At 41.9% G+C, this 22,613-nt stretch overlaps 1 protein-coding gene across 10 annotated transcripts in view; it reads right to left on the bottom strand.

Annotated features, from left to right (window-relative positions):
- Positions 1–22,613, bottom strand: part of ENPP2 (ectonucleotide pyrophosphatase/phosphodiesterase 2) — a 129,718-nt gene that overhangs the window by 34,386 nt on the left and 72,719 nt on the right. For all 10 annotated transcript variants that reach the window (XM_075825789.1, XM_075825788.1, XM_075825791.1 and 7 more), the window contains exons 3-14: positions 22,367–22,522; positions 16,947–17,069; positions 16,414–16,474; positions 15,901–15,998; positions 14,182–14,261; positions 13,622–13,741; positions 13,066–13,121; positions 12,628–12,693; positions 10,665–10,737; positions 7,657–7,765; positions 4,135–4,257; positions 721–752 (exon numbers count right to left, since the gene is read on the bottom strand). In XM_075825789.1, coding sequence (XP_075681904.1) covers positions 721–752; positions 4,135–4,257; positions 7,657–7,765; positions 10,665–10,737; positions 12,628–12,693; positions 13,066–13,121; positions 13,622–13,741; positions 14,182–14,261; positions 15,901–15,998; positions 16,414–16,474; positions 16,947–17,069; positions 22,367–22,522 — 1,097 coding nt within the window. The remainder of the gene's footprint in view (positions 1–720; positions 753–4,134; positions 4,258–7,656; positions 7,766–10,664; positions 10,738–12,627; positions 12,694–13,065; positions 13,122–13,621; positions 13,742–14,181; positions 14,262–15,900; positions 15,999–16,413; positions 16,475–16,946; positions 17,070–22,366; positions 22,523–22,613) is intronic.

The following is a 22,613-nucleotide window of genomic DNA, read 5'->3' as shown; positions in this document are numbered from 1 at the left end:
GCGGGGAGTGTAAAACGAAAAAAAAAAAAAATGGCTTAGACACTAAGGGGTTAATAAGCTTTTGCTCCTAATATACACGCTGTCACCACTACTTTGGATTGCTTGAAAACGTCTTGTTTGGTGAATAAATGTATCTACTTTTTGAGTGCTGCTTCCCAGATATATATATATTTATTTATTTTCTTCCTTTTTTTTGGTACTGCCATAATCGTAACAATGAAGAAATCGCTACAACATTTGAGACACACCCTTCCTGTATAGACCGTGCAGCAGGGTGTGTGTGCTTTATGGCAGCTGCAAAGAATGGAAGTCAATTGACTGAGAAATGTCATAGATTATTACAGTCTCCAAGAAGTTAAGAGTACATCCCCTCCCCTAGAGACCAGAAAGTGGCAGGGGAGCTGTATACACAGCCTTATCTGTGCATATAGTGTACTATATATAGTGTACTGTTCAATTCATGACCATTTTCAAAATCTATATTTGTTGTTCGTGAATGAAAACATTCTTGTTGATAGCCATGAGGATCTGTACAGCCTTCTTCAGCGTTATTTGCATACATTTCTAAATATTTCACCCATTGACTTCAATAAAAAAAATTATATACATATATTTTTAAGACTGATGCAATAAAGACTCTCAAAAGTGTGAACCCAATCTTACTGTAACCCTCCACGTCCCCTGAATAAATTAGCTCCATACGTATCAACTGATTCTTACCGTTAGATTTGCAACAATGACTTTTGGATCATCTAGAAATAAAAGAAAAAGATAAGACAATAAGTACATCTTATATATTCAAGGATGAATATAACTTTTTTTGGAATAGCATTGTTATATTGACATTTAGTATGGATTTCATTTACTTAGAGTAAGGCTTCTCTGCGACACCGGTTTGTCCCCAAGTCACGGTAAAATTGTGCACAATCACAAAGTTTCCATATGAGGGAAAAAGTTGCACAAGACTTGCAACAATCACAAGAATTTAAACCAATTCTTGCACATGAGGTGCAACTTTTCTCCCCAGAGGGAAACATTGGAAGTCGCCCACAGGTTGAATGCCGCAATTCTACCACAACTCGTGGGTTTATCTGGGGAGCCCAAGCCATTATTTAAGGAGTCATCCGCTCTTCTGTCAAGTATTTAAAAATTCTATTCTGCGATATCTTAGAAGATAGGGATTCTCCTTGCGGAGATCCAGCTGGTAGGGAGTCTTAAGTGCAATGTTCCCTGGAAAAAGTATGCAAAATAGCTCTCCTCCAGAAGGAAGAAAACTCTCGTCCCACCTATAAGTGACTACCCTGTAAGTTAATGTCCGACCTTTATAGAGCCTTGAAACATTAGTCACGTTAAAAGCCAAACCAGAGACATCTGTGGACAGTACTGTTGTTTTGGAGTTGTACTCCTCATCAGCACTGAGTAGGATTCGGGTTGGCCGAGTGAGATGCACCAATAGGTGGTACTAAAAAGACAGGTTTTTTTTTGCTATTTTGCATCTTTTTCCCGGGAAACATTACTCTGAAGACTCTCTACTAGTCGGATCTCTGCAAGGAGAATCATTATCTCCCAAGAGCTGGTTCAAAAAGGCATCTCAGTCAGCCAACCAAAATCCTACTCTGTACTGATGAGAAGCTACAACTCAGAAACAGTACTGTTTACAGATGGGTGTCTCTGATTTGACGAATATTAAAGGGTTGGATATTGGCTTACAAGGTAGTGACCTATAGGTGGCACTTAAGAGGCCACTTTCTTCCTTCTGGAGGAGAGCTATTTTGTATTAGTGTTATCGGTATCTTGGAAGGGCCGTCATTACACTCACCTCAGGGATTGTCTGTCAACCAGTATACCCTCACTCCAGAGTCACAAAGAAGCCAAGTTAAGCAGCAATCGAGACGCCAAGTTGCAACGCTAGAGTCTGACAAAGCTGGGTCACATCCCTGAAAGAACTAGAACGGTGGCCATTTTGGTTGTCAACCAACTTTCATACATATACTGTAACTATGAATTTGAGAAATAAGTAATATATACTTTTAGGGGCTGCTCTTTACATGAGTTTTCTAATTTACGACAACCTCTCGCTCTGGTAGACCCGGCTAGTCCATTACATGAATGTCCATTCACTTAATTACGGGCCGGCTTCAGCATCCTTTTCATTGCCAATATGAGACGACCCCTTTAACTACCAACTTTGGTAATCTAAAACGTGGAAATTCCACCATTCTCACCATCCCTGGACGCCATTCAAGTCTTTCTTACCAGGAATAAGCATCTATACAGTGTTAAATTTACCAGCCATGACCTGCTCATAAGGTTATTTTCACATAAGCACTAATGCACCAGTGGTATACACAGAAAGTTATAGCTTGAAGAGCATTCAATTTTCAATGCATTGAATGAAGTCTTAGAAATGCATTGAAAATGGAGGAGTGACTTACCCCTAGTCTCAAATTTTCTAGTACAGACATGACAGTACACTTCTCTCAGGTCACCTTTACTGCCGTAGGAATGAGCATTGAATGTGCCCGATATTTTTTTCTTCTTTGAGTTTCCTACAGCTTTAGGACAACACTGACCTGGAAGACGAAGCGCCTGCTTATATACAATATCTGCCTCTCCAGGATCACAAATACTAATAATGGAAACTGTACTGCCATGAGCGACCAGGTGTAATGTCCCCCAAGGCATTACTTGTGAGATAATGCGTTGTAACTGTATTTCATGACATTTCTGCACTTTTAGGTAATGTCACTTTAAAATAAGAAATGTAAAGTTACAATGCACTGTGTTACAGCCTGGGAAGTTTCCAGAAGGTGGGAGGAGCTTAGGGCATAGAGGGGGTCCAGTGGCAGTTAGTGTCAGTTAGTTGGAGTCAGAGGGACAGGGAGAGCAGTTGGAGCTGGAGCGGAGGAGAGTGGTACCTGGGTCCATCCATCTTGGATCCAGACACCGGCTGCCTAGAACATCAGGCCATAGTAAAGCTCGCAGGAAATAAGAAAACAACCTTAAGAGATGGAAATCTTCTGATCTCTATTGAGAGTAACAGGAATCCATTCTGTGGACAGTGAGCAGTGTCACCTTATCAAGTCGGTGAGTCTCATCCTGCACCTATACATGTGCACTGCCCTTACTGAGAGCCATTACACGGAAACAGAAAGCTGCATTTATGGACAGATATCTCATCGTCCCACAGAATTGACGAGGGTAGGAAGCCACAAGGAAAGCAGAGAGAGAGAGAGGGTCTCCGCTCCTGCATCTGGCGCTTCCTCGTATTATCTATTGTAAGAAATGTGCCTCCATGTCATATGGAAGAATGTAACCGCCATTTTATGTGGAAAACTTTAGTAAATTGTGCCGCGAGCAAGTCTGTTATACTGCCACTCTTCAGCCTCGTGTCTTATATTGCACCCATAACACCAAGGACACCCCAAAACACCATCAGGACAGGAGCAGACACAGGGAGTGTCCCAGGGGATATTCAGAGACTACCATCCTCATTTACCCGTGCAAACCCCCTCATCACTAGCTGTGAGCGGCCCTGAGAGAAAGGGAAGGCCTGTTGGCCATCGTAATCCACACCAAGAGCCGAGCCATCTGCCAATTTGTGGACCTACGCCTTTTCCCCTTTCCCATCACTCCTCGGGTCACCCGCTCGCGCACTACACAGGTGCACGAAACCCAATGCGGTATGGACATGGAGTTGACCAGCCACAACTGTGTAACACAAGTGACGGTCTACATATTGAACGTTAGTACAAACCTTATATGAATAAAAGTGGATATCAATGGGTTAAAATCAGAACATAAGAAAAAAAAATGATCTTTCATCATCATTGACAAGAAGGGTAGGACCTCGCCTAGAGAGCATTAAAAGAGCAATTTTTTTTAGTATGACTTGAGTAAGACAGAAAAGCAGAGAGCCCCTTCTAAGCATATTTCGGGGGGCTAAGAATCAACAACCATCAGAGTTGTAGTCCCTGCCCAAGTAAAAAAAATAAAAAATAAATATGAAAGGATCTTATAGCCTGGGTAGGTCTTTGGGTAGGTCTTTGTTTTTTTTAAAAAAATTCATTTTTACAAACAGGTATTTAGAGGTGATTGTTTTTAATCAACTTCTTATGTTTTTTTTATACTTACGTTTTGGGACATTGTTCTTGGTGCGCATGCGTCCCAAAGAGCCGGGCAAGAAGATAAAGTCATCCACATTGCTAAGATATGAAGTGAGAAATTCAGTCTTTTCACAGTTTGCTTCCTCCATGCCTGTGGGACAAAAATTGGGGAGGACATTATGACCACGGAGAACCTTGAAGGACTCTAGACCAGTAATCCGGAAGCTAAATAGTTTTATTTTTGCCTGCGCACTTTTTTTATTGGACAGGTACATGTTTTTTCCTCAGTAAGTACATAGGGAAGTAGCTTTTTCCTCACTTCTCTTTAAAAATCCAGTATGTACGAAAAATTCAGTCCCTGTCAAATCCCATGGATGCCAGCTTTACGTACAGCTTTAATCTTCACTTTTCATGGTGTGATATAAAAACCGTTCTATGTGCTCAGAGCCAATCAGATATCTCTCCCAGGTGTTCCACCACCCCCCGCATACAGTTTTACAAATACAAAGGAGAAAGCAGAGATACTGCAGCTACATCCCCCTCCTCCCGGTCTTGTATTTTGCCTGTTTCACACTAGATGTATTTTTTGTTGGCTGAGGAGGTTTCTGAACTTTCACAGAGAGACTGCAGGCACAGAAAGAGAACTACATAGTGCTGGCTGGTAAGCAAGAGGACACTGTCCCCTAATAATATGGATCACACAGTTTTATAGGTTTAACTATACTACTAATCTAGACAAAAGCTTATAAAGAAAGAGAATGTTTATAAAAGTACGACCGCCAAGTGGCTAACATTGCTGCCTTGAAGCAGAGACGGTATGGATTTGAATCCACGAAGCCTTGCTCTGATTGGCTTCCAGACTTCAAAAAGTAACCTGGACCATTGAGTTTTTTTTTATAAACTGCCCCAGTATGTGTCAGCTATAAAGACATTGGCTTGGTGCCAACAGGAATAATGCTTTATACCTATGTGCACATATATACTAGCAGGTTCACAAGCATTGGAAAGTTACACAGATTTCAATAGAACTTTAGAAAGATTTTTTTCTCGTCTGATTAAAGGTCCTGCTTATCCTAGATTTCAACACACCAGCTGTGATTAGACAGCACAGTTTGTTCTAGTTTATGATAACCTAAAAAAAAAAAAAATAATTTGCGGCTTCCAACAATCAGGTTCATAGTTGAATAAACTTTCTGAATTCTTCCAGATTAAAGTCTTTTTAATTAAAACATCAAAATGTACTCAAAGCAAAGCCGTGATTGACGTGGAATTTCAGAGACATTTATCGCCCCAGTTGTATCAATCAAGACACTGCTGGATGCCAGGGATCTTTACCCCAAGAACTACCGAGTTACCGTCACCAGAGCCAAGAAACTGACAATATCAAGCATGAGATTTACAAGTGAATAATCATATGCACGGATTTACAAACTGCGCCTCAGATTAATCCACCCTGTTCCACGGAGTAGAAAAACATTGTCATAAGAAACAAACATGAATCAAAGCATATGAGAAATAGTCATTGCAAAGCTGAAGCAAAGAAAAAAAAAAAAACACTAGGGAAAAAACCTGTATGCCATTTTTGTATGTCATAGTATGCGCATTACTTTAAAATTCTTAGAGCAGCAGTTTGTGCTGCAGAGCTGCCATTCCTTCAGTAAAAAGGGTAAAATATTGCAAGCGCGTGTACATTTTAGGGGCTATGGAGCATGGCTGGCACCAGGTATAGTTGGGTCTCTGTGAATGTCCCAATGGGCTCCCTACCTACCCCATCCCAAGCATGGAGTAAAATACTAGAAGGCACATCTCTGCAACAATTTTTTTAACAAACATCCAGGTATCTTCCTTTTACAGAAGACACTGCCATTTAAGCCAAATTAAAATGTCTCATCATACAGTGCATTTGTAAAATCTTCAGACCCTTTTACATTTTGTTATGTTGGTCTTGTGCTAAAAAAAAAAATAAAAAAAATTTTCCCCCATTATTCTGCACTCAATACCTCATAAGGACAAAATGAAAATGTATTAAAAATGAAACCTGTAATTTCCCATGGACATAAGTATTCAGACCCTTTGTTATGACACTTGAAATTTAGCTCTGGGGGCCTCCCATTTCTCTAGATCATCTTTGAAATGTTTCTTCACCTTGATTGGAGTCCACCTGTGGTAAATTCATTTGATTGGACAGGAATTGGAAAGACACACCCCTATCACAGCTGACAATGCATATCAGAGCAAAAACCAAGCCATGAGGAGGAAAGAACTGCCTGCAGAGCTCAGAGACAGGATTGTGTGGAGGTACAGATCTGGAGAAGGGTACAAAAGATATTTCTGCTGCACTGAAAGTTCTCAAGAGCAGGGTGACCTCCATATTTCTTAAATGGAAAAAGTTTGGAACAAACAGGACTCTTCCTGGAGATGGCCACCCCACCAAACAAAGTAATTGGGGGAGAAGGGCCTTGGTAAGAGAGGTGACCAAGAACTCAATGTTTACTCTGGCTGAGTTTCAAAGATCCTGTGTACAGATGGGAGAAACTTCCAGAAGAGCAACCATCACTGCAGCACCCCACGAATCTGGAATTTATGGCAGTGACCAGAAAGAAGTCCCTTCTCAGTTGCAAAAAAAGCACCTAAAGGTCTCTTAGACTGTGAAAAACAAGATTCTGTGGTTTGATGAAACCAATAATGACCTTTTTGGCATTAATTCTAAGCATCATGTCTGGAGGAACCTGGCACTGCTCATCACCTGCCCAATACCATCCCTACAGTGAAGCATGGTGGTGGCAGCATCATGCTGTGGGGGCGTTTTTCAGCGGCTGGAACAGAAAAACTGGTCAGGGTTGGGAGAAAGATGAATAGAGTAAAGTACAGAGATATTCTTAATGTACACCTGATCCATAGTGCTCCGGACCTCAAACTGGGCCGAAGGTTCACCCTCCAACAAGACAATGACAACACAGGAGAAACTTAAGGACAACTCTGTGAATGTCAATGAGTGGCTCAGCGAGAGCCCTGACTTGAACCCAATTGTACGTCTCTGAAGAGACCTGAAATGTCTGTCCACCGACGGTCCCCATCCAACCTGACAGAGCTTGAGAGGATCTTCAGAGAATGGCAGAAAATCCTGAAATCCAGGTGTGCAAGCCTTGTGGCATCATACCCAGGAAGACTGGAGGCTGTTATCACTGCCAAAGGTCCTTCAACTATGTCCTGAGTAAAAGGGTCTGAACACGGATGTCAATGCAAGAATTTAGTTTTTCCCTTTCAATAAATTAGCAAAGAACGAACATTCTGTTTTCACTTTGTCATTGAGTGCAGAATTATGGGAAAAAAAAACTTCAATTTTTTTCAGATTTTATGTTGAGGCCATGTGCTAAAATTAAAAAAAATTCAACGGGTCTGAAGACTTTCCGAATGCATTGTAGTAGGGCAGCAAATCTGTGTGTGGTTCTCATATAGATGCTATATCAGAATTTGAGTAATAGAAAGGTCATGTCACCCTGTCCACATGGCACAAAGAAAACCAGAACAAGTAAAAAAAAAAAGTTACCATGATCTCCAACAAAAAGGATGTTGACACATCGATGCAGCTTCATTTGTTTCAAGCCGTCCATTAACATGGCAACTACTCCATCAATGTCCTTCAGTTGATTTATCAGCTAAGGAAAATGAAAAAATAGTGAAGACTGATCAACTAATACAGGTAGTCAACATTTTAATTTTAAATATTTACAAAAATATTTAGAAACAATTACTTTAACCCCTTCCCGACATTTGACGTATCCATATGCCAAAGTCGTTTAGGGGAAGTATGGAACGGGCTCACGGAGTGAACCCGATCCATACGATGCCGGTGTCAGCTGTTTGTTACAGCCGACACTTCAGAGTAACGAGGCAATAGCAACCGCAGCATTTAAAGTTAGAAAGAGGGGGGGTGACCCCCTCTAACAGCTCATCGCGCCCCCTTCAATGCAATAGCGGGGGGGGGGAGCGATGGTTGCTATGGCGGCCTAATGAAGGTCCCCAGGTCCGCCATCTTTGTGCACCTATTAAGCCCTGCCTGTCAGAATCACGATATACTGCAATATATCCAAATCTCTATTTGTTGGTCACCTAATCTCCCACAAAAAAAGGTATTATTAAAACCTACAGCTTATCCCGCAAAAAATAAGCCCTCATACCACTTAATTGACGGAAAAAAGTTATGGCTCTCGGAATTTGGCGACACAAAATACATTTTCTTTTTTACTTAGGTTTTTATACCCCACAAATATTTTTTTCCCCCTTTCCTAGTACATTATATGGCAAAATAAATGGTGCTACGGAAAACTACAACTCGTCTCGCAAAAATCAAGCCCTCATAGGACTATATCGACAGAAAAATAAAGTAGTTATGGCTTTTGGAAGGTGGGGAGGAAAAACGAAAATGAAAATCTGAAAAAGGACTGCTGCGGGAAGGGGTTAAAGAGGGTGCCAGTGGTGTAACTACCGCTGTACGGGGCCCGATGCCCCATTGCTTCGTACAGCAGTAGCGACGCCACATTCAATAGTGTCTGCGTCCTCTGCCATTGGCTACCATAACAGTGGCGTAGCTCTAGAAGTCGCAAATGCGACCGGGCCCCTAAGACTGGGGGGCCCACAGGGCCCCCATAGCCACACAGCTGACCACTCTGGTCTCGCTTTCTGAACGCTGGAGCACGGTGCTGTCGGCACTTTGCTCCAGCATTCACTCTGCAGTGAGCAGCTCGGTGCAGGCAGGCGAGATGTAGTGATGTCTCGTCTGTCTGCGCCGAGTCCCTCACAGCACAGACCAGACCGGAGGAGAGGGATCCGCCACTCGTCGTGGGAACGGGGATAGGGAAGTAATTAGGTTATTATTTTTCTATTAGGCACTATAGGGCATTATACTGGGTAGGGAAGGGGGGCTAATATGGTGGCTGCTATAGGAGCATTTTACTATATGAGGGGCATTATACTGTATGGGCGCAGCTATAGATGGCATACTGTGGGGGCAGCTGCCCCACATTATATTGTGTGGACAGCTATGAAGAGCATTGTACTGCACGGGGGCATCTGTGCGGGCATTGTACTGCACGGGGGCATCTGTGCGGGCATTGTACTGCACGGGGGCATCTGTGCGGGCATTGTACTGCACGGGGGCATCTGTGCGGGCATTGTACTGCACGGGGGCATCTGTGCGGGCATTGTACTGCACGGGGGCATTACACCATATGGTGGCAGCTATGGGGGCATTATAATGAGTGGGGGGCACTATGGGAGCATGATACCGTGTGGGCTGAACCGGGTGTGTATGGGAGGGGATTGGGGGGGCTTAGAGGCATGGCTTAAAAGAAAATTTGCCGCTGCGCACAGCATTGATTGTCCCGCTTTGTGACACTTGAAAGTATAGCACCGCCTACAGGGGGGCGGCTGTATCGCACCTCCTACAGGGGGGGGCTGTATAGCTCCGCTTGCACACGGGGGCTGCATAGCGCCACCTAAAGACAGGGGGGGGCTGCATAGCGCCGCCTACAGACGGAGGGGGGGGGTTGCATAGCGCCGCCTACAGACGGAGGGGGGGGCTGCATAGCGCCGCCTACAGACGGGGGGGGCTGCATAGCGCCGCCTACAGACGGGGGGGGGGGCTGCATAGCGCCGCCTACAGACGGGGGGGGGGCTGCATAGCGCCGCCTACAGACGGGGGGGGGGCTGCATAGCGCCGCCTACAGACGGGGGGGGGGCTGCATAGCGCCGCCTACAGACGGGGGGGGCTGCATAGCGCCGCCTACAGACGGGGGGGGCTGCATAGCGCCGCCTACAGACGGGGGGGGCTGCATAGCGCCGCCTACAGACGGGGGGGGGCTGCATAGCGCCGCCTACAGACGGGGGGGTGCATAGCGCCGCCTACAGACGGGGGGGGTGCATAGCGCCGCCTACAGACGGGGGGGGTGCATAGCGCCGCCTACAGACGGGGGGGTGCATAGCACCGCCTACAGACGGGGGGGTGCATAGCACCGCCTACAGACGGGGGGGGCTGTATAGCACCGCCTACAGACGGGGGGGGCTGTATAGCACCGCCTACAGACGGGGGGGGCTGTATAGCACCGCCTACAGATGGGGGGGGGGGCTGTATAGCACCGTCGACAGGAGGGGGGATGTATGGCACTATTTACAGGGGGCACTATCTACAAGTGCGTGCTGTGTGTGGCACTCAGAGGAGGGGGCCTCAGTCAAAAGTTTGCTATGGTGCCCAGCGTTTCCTAGTTATGCTCCTAGTGGGTGCTCTACCAGGACAACCCCTATCTACCTAATATCCTAATAAGGCATATAATGTGGTCCCGCTTGGGCCCCCCGTCTATGATCCAGGACGGAGAGGTGGTAAAGATTTCGCTCTCTATGCCAGACCTGTTCTTTTTTATATATTACTTGGCAGCCAGTCATTTGAATGTAAAACGGAAAACGGTCAGGAAATGTGTGGACTAATGACAGTAAACAAACGTGTAATTAATATCAGCTCACAACAGTGATTAAGTCAAGTTTGATAGATCCCGTACAAACCTCACTGCTGAATGGTCCATATCGGTGTCCTGCTTGATCGGGCTGTTCCAAATATATCGCATAAACATACGGCCTAGAATATAACAAATTAAGAACTTGTGAGCAACTACATTTTGACTGGTCTTCCCCAATATTAAAGACCCAGGGGATGAATACATGTTCTAGTTACTAACAATACCATCTGCCACTGCAGTTATCCATGAATAACACATGATTAGATGGAAAAACTAAAGACCTGGCTCCCCTGTATAGAAAAATCGTTAATAGACACTAATCTGACTGCCTACTTCCACCACTAGGGGGAGCTTACGAGGCTATTGCATACAGTTTAAATAAGGGGTCTCAAACTCAGCCGGGTAAATGGGCCTCACAAAAAAAAAAAAAAAGTGAAGTTGACAGGCCGCTACTTTCAAATTTCATACAATACAAATTGTTAGTTATTTGAACTACTACAACAATACTACATTATTATAACAATACATTACTATAACAATACATTACTTAATACTACATGACTATAATAATACTACATTACTATAACAATACCACATTACTATAATAATAGCGCTAGGTTAAAACTTAACGGAAATTTGCTAGTACTCCACGTGCTTATTTTAACAGTCCAGTTTTCCACTTTAAGGATATGTTCTCACTAAGTATTTTGGCGCTGTTCTTGACGCGAAAAACCGTGTCAGAAACAGCGCCAAAAAACTTTCGAAATTGCCGCTCATTGATTTCAGAAGCGAGATGCCCGTTGTTCGGGCGTTTCCTTCTCTGCCCTCACATTGACATCAATGGGAGGTAGAGAAAGCAGTTTCCACTGTATTTTTTGCCCGCGGCACTCAAAGGCCATGGCCGAAAAACGTTGAAAAAACGTGGCAAACAGCGTGCGGGCAGGTCAAAATCTGTGTAAACAGGGCCTAAATGCAGTCTGGCTGCTCAGTTGGCAGCCACAAGAATATGAAGATTGGGCAGCCCCTTTTTAGATCGTGCCACCCACCCATAGATAATGACACAGACACACAGACACACAGGCGTAGGCTAGGGATTCCTATGCTGGAGGAGCCCCCGACGTTACAGTCTATGGGGATCTTCCTGGACCGGAATGTAATGTCAGGGCAACCCCAGAGCCGGAGTCCCAGAGCAGAGTACTAGTATAGGCTCTGTTCCAGAACTCTGGGGAAGCTCCTGACACATGGGACAGTGATGTTAAGGGCTTCCCCAGCCAGAGTCCTGGGGCAAAGCCGCTTATAGCACTCAGGAGCAGAGCTGGAGTCCCAGTCAGACATCACTGACCATATATTGCCAGTGAGGTTAGGGGCTTCCCCAGAGCAGGAGTCCCGGAGCAGAGCACTAGTATAGGCTTTTCTCTGGGACTCCGACACTGGGGAAACACCTGACATTACTGTCCATATAGGGACAGTGACTTCAGGGGCTCCTCCAGCAGAGGAAACCACAGCCAGAGTGCCTGCAATGCTCTGGCTGGAGATTACACTCCTAGAGCTAGTCCCAATGGAGCCATCTATAGGGGGCTGTGTGGCCATTGCTCACCTACCACCAACGATCCAGCACAGGAAAGAGACTGCATCATGAAGGAGTGCCGACTCACTCTTCCTTCGGCCTGATCTCTCCTCTCCCGAGGGAGCTACAGTGCCCCGTGGGCAGCAGATGACAGCCTCAGGGACTGCATCCAGCCCGCAGGCCGCTTGTTTGAGACCCCTGGTTTAAACATTGAACTCAATTATAGCATTGCATAAAAGCAATAGACTTATATGGAGTGAGCATTTCATCAAGGTTGTACCCTTTGAAAAATGGCTTGGTTTACTCAGATAAGGGGAGGAAAAAAAATTATAATAAGTAAGCAAACTTTGTCTAAAAACCTTCTACAGGATATTATCACATGAACATGGTCAGACGAGCACATTCCCTCAAAATGAATAGGAACCGCTATGTTGTAACATACCTTTCATTGTCAGGTAAATGCAGCCACTGTAGAACGGTCATTATTCTACGCTGTTGAGTGATCATTCTAGAACAAGAATGGCAACAGTTACGGCAAGCAAAAATCTAATTTCCCAAAGGCCTCTTGAAAATAGCAGATGGAATCTGATTGGTTGATATAATCACCTGCTCCATTTTTCTTCTGCACTAGTTTTGATAATTCTCCCCTCCACCAAGTTTTAAAATTGTATATTCCTCTATGTGAGGCCATTTCCAGGTAGCCATAACATGGCCATCTGTCGTATAAAGGTGACAATTGGACAATTAACAGTTCTAGGGTGATTTAAGTTCGGTTCAGTAGCTACGCAGGGGGTCAGAGTGGCTAAAATGTGGCTATATTTTGGTCTTAAATGGCCAAAGTCTATCTCAATAATTATGCAGGAGTGTAAAGAGCACTTACACGGGCCAGAAGAACGTGGCTGCCTTCACCCCTTGTTTATCAGCCGTAATCCATAGCTGAAAAGAAACGTAAAGAACGTGTGACTCCTGGTTCCCAATCTTTATGATGTCAAGCCACAGAATATAATAATGTTGTGTAGAGGAACACATGGAGGTCATGTTCTGTCCAAATATTACACTAGTCAGGTTGTAGCCCTCTAAAGAGAGCTATACTTTGTGAAGGACAGCTATCAGATCAATGAGAGCTCACAATATAGGAAAGGGTTCTTTACAGTTAGAGTAGTCAAACTATGAAATGCCCTACCCCAAGAGGTAGTGACGGCAAATAACAGGTCAGCACTTAAAAAAGGGCCAGCCGTTAAGTTACTGACAAATTGCATTGAGGGTTAAAATGACATATAATTGATGGAGAAAGGTTGTACTTGATGCACCAGAGTCTTTTTCAACCTATGTAACGCAACAGAGAGCAGTATTTTTTAATATATATCTATATACACCACACATTTATTTCGTATATGGACGCTCATTGTCAAGATTGTACGTGGTTTATTACTTACTGGTTGCCCACCCCACCATCTGTGATTAAATTTCTCTCGTGAGCGAAGGCTGAAGTTGGCATCAAATACTGGATCGTACATAGAATTACCAACAATCCCATGCGATTCTGGATAGAGCCCCTTAAATAAAAAAGAAATAAAACGATTTTCAAAAAGTCACAAATTGCAAAAACTCTAAATTTTCTTAGTTGTAACAACTGGTATGAGATTGTAAAATATCTCAGAATATTTGATGGAATGGATAAATTGAGAAATAAAAAATGCAAAAATCGAAAAGGGGCTATGCAAAGCAAAATAAATAATATATTTTTTTTAAATCAGAAGTGTCATCTAATTGGCTTTCTCCTATTCTTTTAGGAAACTGAGCTCCGATTTCATTTGTCCTGTATTGCCGTAAAGCTCAATTATTTTTTTTAACTATTTTTTTCTTAGGTAGGAAAACATTTTGAAAAGTATTTTACCGCTAAGCAGCTGACCATTTCCTTTGATTGCTACATTTGTCACAAGTCCTTTACTTAATAATGAGTAAAATAATAATAATAATCATCATTAACATTTACCGTTGCCAGCGTATACAAGTTCGGGAACGTTTTTGTAGGGTACACGGGTCTCATATAAGGCGTATGTGTTCCACATGTTCCTAATTAAAATAATCATGAAATGTATTCTCATTATTACATCGCACAAAATATTTTTATTTACGGCGTTCTGAAAATGTACATAATAATAATCACCATCATCATCATCACTTGGATAGAACTGGATTGGGAAAATGCTAGAAATGGAGCTAATTTTTTATACAGAAGAAAATATTGTATTAAAATGCAAGTCCACCTTACATTTAGTTATGTATGGGTGTAAGCACAGCCGCATGTGATTTATAATACTATGGTCCTCTTATGTGGCAGAGAGACCTTTTGGCCCTCTCGGTCATGGGGGCCCCGTTATAGCTATAGCACTGCTACCATAGAGAAAATGGAGAAATTGGATCATTTATAAATAAAATAAAAAACATACAGTTGTGTTCAGAGTAGTGGTCACTTTAAGGCCTCGTTCACATCAGCATCAGGTTCCGTTCAAGGGCTCAGTTATAACTTTCCGTCTGAGAAACGCTTGAACGGAAAGCCAAACGGAAACCATAGCTTCCGTTTGCATGATCATTGATTTAAATGGTAATGCTTGCGTTGCAAATGGCTTCCGTTCCGTATGGTCTCCGTTTTTTTTTTAAGTGGAAACAGTGTAGTCTACGAAAAAAAAAAAAAAAGAAGGAAACTTTACAAAACAGAAACTATTTGCAACGGAAGCAATACCATTCAAATACGGAAACTATGGTTTCCATTTGCCTTTCCATTCATCAGTTCTCCTGACAGAAAAGTCTAACGAAATCCTGATGCTGATGTGAACGAGACCTAAGCCTCAACTTCCCCCAAACCCATTCCTGTGGGGACAAGCAGAATAAAATTCAGTGAGTAAAAAAACAAATCAGTAGGTACTAATATAAATCTGTCACCAAGATAGACGCCTTTACATTATAGATGCCCTGATACACTTAAAAGAGGTTATCCGGTCACTAAAAATTGATGGCCTGTCCTCGGGATAGGCCATCAATAGCTGGTCGGTCGGGGTCGGACTTCCGGGACCCCCACCGATCAGCTGTTTTGAAGGGGGTGCAGCAATCGTATGAGCGCTGCTTCCCCTTCATTTCTTCTTGCTCACTGTGAATCATTGACACGGATATAGCGGCAAGTCACAGGTATTGCAGCCTTCGCTCTTAATCACTTCAATGAAATTCAGATGATCAGCGGTGGTCCCAGGAGTCGGACCCCAATCGATCAGCTATTGATGGCCTATCCTGAGGATAGGCGATCAATTTTTAACGACTGGAAAACTCCTTTAAGTAGAAAAACATTCTCCAAAAGTGCCAGTCCAGTCCAAAAGTCAGCTATGAAACAAATGTAAGTGGTGGCACGCGAGTCCCATGAACGGTAGCAGAGACGAAATTTGCTTCCTTTGTCCCCTCGGATTTGCACATTGGGGGCCATTTAGCGAGAACAATTGTACCCAGTAGCTCAGCTTTGTGAATAATATAAGTACACTATTTTAAAAGGAGCCTGTCATAGTGATACATCGGCAGTAGCAGTAGATGTTACATCAAGAACCTTTGGCTGCCTATGTGTTTTCTTTGGAAACAGCATAAACTACAATAAAACCAAACAGCAGCCACGAAAAGTTATCTGATAATGACAAACAACTGAAAATATTACATTTATCAGACTTACTCAGCTTGTATATATTGGGCAGAACTTTGTTTCCTTCCTTCATATATGAAGCACGAAATCCATCAACTGAGAAGATGATCAAAGGAGGACGAACAAACCTAAGAAAATTAAAGGGGTCTAATGAGGTTAGAAAAACATGGCTGTTTTTTTCTGGTCACAGCACCACTCTTCGCAGATCTATTTATGAGGTGGTTTTTTTTGCCAGCGTCCTGTAAAACCATGTGCACCCCGACAATACCCATTAAAGTAAAATTGGTTCCGTTGACCACCCGGTGTCCATGGAGCAACGAAACAGGTGCTTCCGGTTTTTCCCTTGTTCTGCTCCTCTGTTGGCGTGAACCCAGCCTAGCTCGGCATGGACATAGTGTCATGTGACTTCCACTATCGTGTTCTAGCTACCATAGGAATTCCAGAGCAAGCAGTAATGTAAGCAAGGAGAAAATAAAATACAAATATCATAAAATATTTGCGCTTTATAAAAGGTTAAAAAAAAAAAAAAAAAATGCCATTTACCCTGCAGGGCATTCCGGATGTTTCATTTCTTCACAATCCTCATCCACCCAACGAGTTCCACCTAAAAAGTCAAAAATATTTAGAAAGAAAAAAGGAGATTAAAAAAAAAAAACACAAAAACCAGCATCTACTAGAGTGGTCAAAATGTTATATTAGGCCTCGAGTATACAGCAGAGCCATAAGCATGAAGCCTGTATAGAAGAACGCAGGGTCCCTATGGAGACGTAAGCTCTCCGTGTGCCAACGTATGGTGTATACACACACAACACTGGATCTCGGAGGTATTCTTTTATAGAAACAATGCCTCCTTAATAAGGCATTGGATAAAACATGGCCCAATTTTTTTTGCCTCTTGGATTCCATACGATCCAGACAGAAAAAGCCTCTGTACGTTTCCATATGAGGTCTACTAAGATTATGAAATTATATTATAATATTGTAACTAAACAATAATTATTGAAAGAACGTTAATTCAGGTTTTTTTTTGACAACCTCGAATAATGGCCCATGACTAAAAACAAGAAGTCACTTACCTTTACACATTATCTGATAGTCAGTACAGCAGTCGCCTTTGGCCAAGCAATCATCAGAGCAATAACAAGCGCTGTCGTCATTCCGAGCCTCACCACACCTATCCTTACAGCTCCAGCCACGTCCTGAGAAGGAAAAAAAAGAATCTAAAAAAAATGGGAATCTAAATCTAGATTCCCATTTACACATATTAGAGTTCTACTGGCTCATGCCATGAATATTTACAGTACAATATAGGATTTTTTAAATTATTTTGGGGAAAGAAGAGAAAACTGAGTATTTCGACAAAGATGTGTGACAATCCAGCTGTTGACCTGACAAAAGTATATTACACCAACAAGAAATATTGTAACATTGACCCCTATGAATGAGAACATAACTATAATACTGCTCCCTACGTACAAGAATATAACTACTATAATACTGCTAATATATACAAGAATATAACTACTATAATAGTGCCCCCTATATACAAGAATATAACTACTATAATACTGCCCCTTATATACAAGAATATAACTACTATAATACTGCCCCTATATATAAGAATATAACTACTATAATACTGCTACCTATGTACAAGAATATAACTACTATAATACTGCCCCCTATGTACAAGAATATAACTACTAGAATACTGCCTCCTATATACAAAAATATAACTACTAGAATACAGCCACCTATGTATGGTATAACTACTATAATACTGCTCCTATGTACAAGAATATAACTACTATACCATACATAGGTGGCTGTATTATAGTAGTTATATTCTTGTATATAGGAGGCAGTATTATAGTAACTATATATTCTTGTACATAGGGGCAGTATTATAGTAGTTATATTCTTGTATATAGGGGACAGTATTATAGTAGTTATATTCTTGTACATAGGAGCAGTATTATAGTAGTTATACCGTACATAGGTGGCTGTATTATAGTAGTTATATTCTTGTATATAGGAGGCAGTATTATAGTAGTTATATTCTTGTATATAGGGGACAGTATTATAGTAGTTATATTCTTGTACATAGGAGCAGTATTATAGTAGTTATACCGTACATAGGTGGCTGTATTATAGTAGTTATATTCTTGGATATAGGAGGCAGTATTATAGTAGTTATATTCTTGTACTTAGGGGGCAGTATTATGGTAGTTATATTCTTGTATATAGGGGACAGTATTATAGTAGTTATATTCTTGTACATAGGAGCACTATAATACTGCCTCCTATGTACAAGAATAGAACTACTATAATACTGCCTCCTATATACAAGAATATAACTACTATAATACTGCTCCTATATACAGGAATATAACTACTATAATACTGCTTCCTATATACAAGAATATAACTACTATAATACTGCCCCTATGTACAAGAATATAACTACTATAATACTGAACCCTATGTACAAGAATATAACTACTATAATACTGTCTCCTATATACAAGAATAACTATTATAATACTGTCTACTATAATACAGCCACCTATGTATGGTATAACTACTATAATACTGCCCCTATATACAAGAATATAACTATCATAATACTGCTCCTATATACAAGAATAGAACTACTATAATACTGCCTCCTATATACAAGAATATAACTACTATAATACTGCCCCCTATGTACAAGAATATAACTACTATACTACTGCCCCCCCTATGTACAAGAATATAACTACTATTATACTGCTCCTATATACAAGAATATAACTACTGTAATACTGCCCCCTATATACAAGAATATAACTACTATAATACTGCCTCCTATATACAAGAATATAACTACTATAATACTGCCTCCTATGTACAAGAATACAACTACTATAATACAGCCACCTATGTACAAGAATATAACTACTATAATACTGCCCCTATATACAAGAATATAACTACTATAATACTGCCCCCTATATACAAGAATATAACTACTATAATACCGCCCTATGTACAAGAATATAACTACTATACTACCATTCCTATGTACAAGAATATAACTACTATAATACTGCTCCTATATACAAGAATATAACTACTATAATACTGCTCCTATATACAAGAATATAACTACTATAATACTGCTCCTATATACAAGAATATAACTACTATAATACTGCTCCTATATATAAGAATATAACTACTATAATACTGCTCCTATATACAAGAATATAACTACTATAATACTGCTCCTATATACAAGAATATAACTACTATAATACTGCCCCTTAAGATAAGATTATAACTGCTATAATAGTGCCTGGAGATGGAGCATTTTATTATGCCTGGGGGAGGATTGCATTCGGCATGGTGGCCTGCTTACTAAAGCTGGGACCACTGCCTTGCCTATGCTGACCAAATTTATCTCTAAAGCAGCCTTGCAAAAACTGTTGGAGTGCCACAAACGAAGAACAAGGCCAGAAGACTTAAGTATGAAATGGTAGGTTCTTCTTTATTCAAACCACGATCCAAAGACTTGGGTGTTGAGATAGGAGGCTGAATCTCCATCTAAATTTTATTGTTTTAAGGTTTTGATGGTGGTTGATATTGAAACGTGTCCCCATATTTACCCAGACTGCTAATCAATGTCCTCTACAGGTTAAGCATCGTAAGTAAATTTAGGGGGGGGGGGGCAAATCTAGGTGAATTTTTTTGTCTAAATGAGCTGATGTTCTGCATTTCATACTACCACACTTTCAGCTATAGCTCAAAAACAAGCACAGACTACGTCAACTTGTAGGGACTATGCAATGGACGCTGGGAAACGGCGGTGTATCAATACGGGATTGTACTGCAGCAGGCATGACTACAGTAAGCATAAGTGGCTAATCCACAAGTAAGTTTAGCAAGGTCTATCCTAACAGATCTCCTTATGTCCTATTAGCCCTTTACACATGCTCAAACAACATGAATACTGTTTGATTTAGGAACACGTTAGCACCGTGCCCTGTCTCCCGTGAAAATGTCATAAAAAGTGACATTCATTGAGACTAACGTGTATTTATTAAGTGGTTTCTTTAATTAGAGAGAGTGGTGAACCCAACCAGATTAAACACAACCACCTCCCATATTCAGAATCTCAAACCACACTTATGCTTGGCTTAAATTAACCTCTTCTCCCCCTTAAACTTTTCCATGAGGTTAGTTTGAGAAAATGTGTAACAAAATATTGCATGCTGGGGAGGGAAGGTCCCACGCCAACATCCCACTCAGCATCCAATACATCCCCTCCTCATCCTTCCAAAGCTTGTCACGCCACAGTACTTGGTACAGCTTTAGATGTTGGGACATATGATGTGAAAATGCCCATCAGGTCAGTGTAAATTTCAAAATTGAGACTTATTCTTTGGGTCATGGGCAAAAATTGGGGCATCACAGCAGAGGACCTGTCCACGCTCCTGACAGGTCTATTTTAGTAAATACTTGTATTGCCCATGAGAACAATTCTGATTGGACAGTGCCAGTCAATGAAGGCACACCCCCCCCCCCAAATGGTAACACCCAGTAGTCAATTTATTCATAAATTTCTAGGAGGAATAACAGAGGAATGGCACAACGTACAGTAGAGTTCTAAGGAAAGATGCTCCAGAATTGTTATTTCATGGGGAATACAAGTATTTAATAGACATGTTAGTTTAGGTGCCAAGATTTCTTTAAAGAGGCTCTGTCACCAGATTATCAAATCCCTATCTCCTATTGCATGTGATCGGCACTGCAATGTAGAGAACAGCAACGTTTTTTTTTGTTTTTTTTAAACGATCATTTTTGGCCAAGTTATGAGCAATTTTATATTTATGCAAATGAGCCTTTCTAATGGACAACTGGGCGTGTTTTCTCTTATTTCCAACTGGGCGTGTCTTGTGTTTGTAACATCTGGGCGTGTTTACTTGTTTTACTAGCTGGGCGTTGTGAAGAGAAGTGGATGATGCTGACATATGATGCTGACATCCACTTCTCTTCACAACGCCCAGCTAGTAAAACAAGTAAACACGCCCAGATGTTACAAACACAAGACACACCCAGTTGGAAATAAGAGAAAACACACGCCCAGTTGTCCATTAGAAAGGCTCATTTGCATAAATATAAAATTGCTCATAACTTGGCCAAAAATGATCGTTTTAAAAAAAAAAAAAAAACGTTACTGTTATCTACATTGCAGCGCCGATCACATGCAATAGGAGATAGGGGTTTGATAATCTGGTGACAGAGCCTCTTTAAAGGAAGTTATTTTCAATGTGTGAATACAAGATAATGTAGCCAGACAGGGTGGGAAAGACGTGAAAATCCATCACACGGCAGTATTTTAGGGTTCACACTAGGGCCGCAAAAATAGACCTCCCATGGATCTATTGAACCAAACTATTGTATGGGTGCCATTTATGACAGCCTGTGTAGGGCATTTACACCCTTAAATTATGTAAATCATCAGGTTTCATGCCGATAGGTAACATGGAATATCTTGGCAATTAGAATTTTCCCACAGACCTATGCCATTATTCTTGTTGCCATTATTCTTGTGCGATTGGGCACCATTACCAGCTGCTACGGCAATGTTACACCCATGGGCATAATCAATATTCATGAAAATATTCTGAGCAATGTGGTCATGGAGCTAGTGCTATGGCATATCATTAGTTTAAAACGACCCTTCAGTCCAAAAAAAAAAAAAAAATGTAACTATACAATGGAAATGTATAGTCAACTTACCTGCTGCCCGGCTCCTGAATGATCCGGCCCCATTCCTGTGTGCCGGTCCCCCTCACTCTCCAAGATGACCACCACAGCTGCGTTGGAAGTCTGAGGCATGCCCCTACCCACTCCACTGCTATCCAATTGACCAGCGCTGATGACGTTGACATTGCGCCAACACAGGGGATTAAGTCATTAGTGCTGGTCCATCGGATAGCAATGGAGGGGGCAGGGACATGCCTCAGACTTCCAAAGAACTCTCCATGGTAAAGCCTTAGACTGCAGCAGCCATCTTGGAAAGCAGAAAACGGAGGTTGTAATGCAGGAAAGGAGGCAGGAAGATTCAGGAGCGGATCAGCAGCGAAGTTGACTATACGTTTCCAATGTAAAGGCAACATTTTTGGGGGGAAACTGGGAGGGTCTCACGGCAACCGTACAATGCCCAGACATTGTACGGTAGCTACGGCAGCCCGGATGTATGATCATTTTAGACTTGTAAATTGTTGCCCAAGTGAACTTTTAACTCTTTAGGACTGCAGCGTTTGTGCATTAGGACAACTTTTAAGTTAAGATAATGCATTAAGTTTACCTGCAGTCCTATGTAAACTACATATAATACAGCAGTAAGTCTCATGAGAACTTATTCTGCCCATAGTCTCTTCAAGAAAAAAAAAGAGACAAAAAGAAACCCATTCCACGTTCACGATTGTGATCTTGGATACTGTACCTGTTTTTAAGCAGTGCTGGTCAAAGTCCTGGCAACAACTGTTGTAACTCTTACAGAGGTTGTCGCACCGGCAGGCAGGGGGTTCAGCCTCCTGAAGCTCAAAACATCTGTCCTTACAGGAACCAGAAGTGCTGTCCCAGGGGGGGTCATTAAGAACTGTATAAGACAAGAGCGGGGAATATACATAAAACGGCAGAAGTCAATGTCAGACACACATATACAGAGCCTAGAGAAAGCAGTCACCACA

Source organism: Rhinoderma darwinii, chromosome 5 (genome assembly GCF_050947455.1).
Source record: "Rhinoderma darwinii isolate aRhiDar2 chromosome 5, aRhiDar2.hap1, whole genome shotgun sequence".
Lineage (NCBI taxonomy): Eukaryota > Metazoa > Chordata > Amphibia > Anura > Rhinodermatidae > Rhinoderma > Rhinoderma darwinii.
Note: the sequence above shows the minus strand (reverse complement) of the source record. Positions and strands in the feature narration are given on the sequence as shown.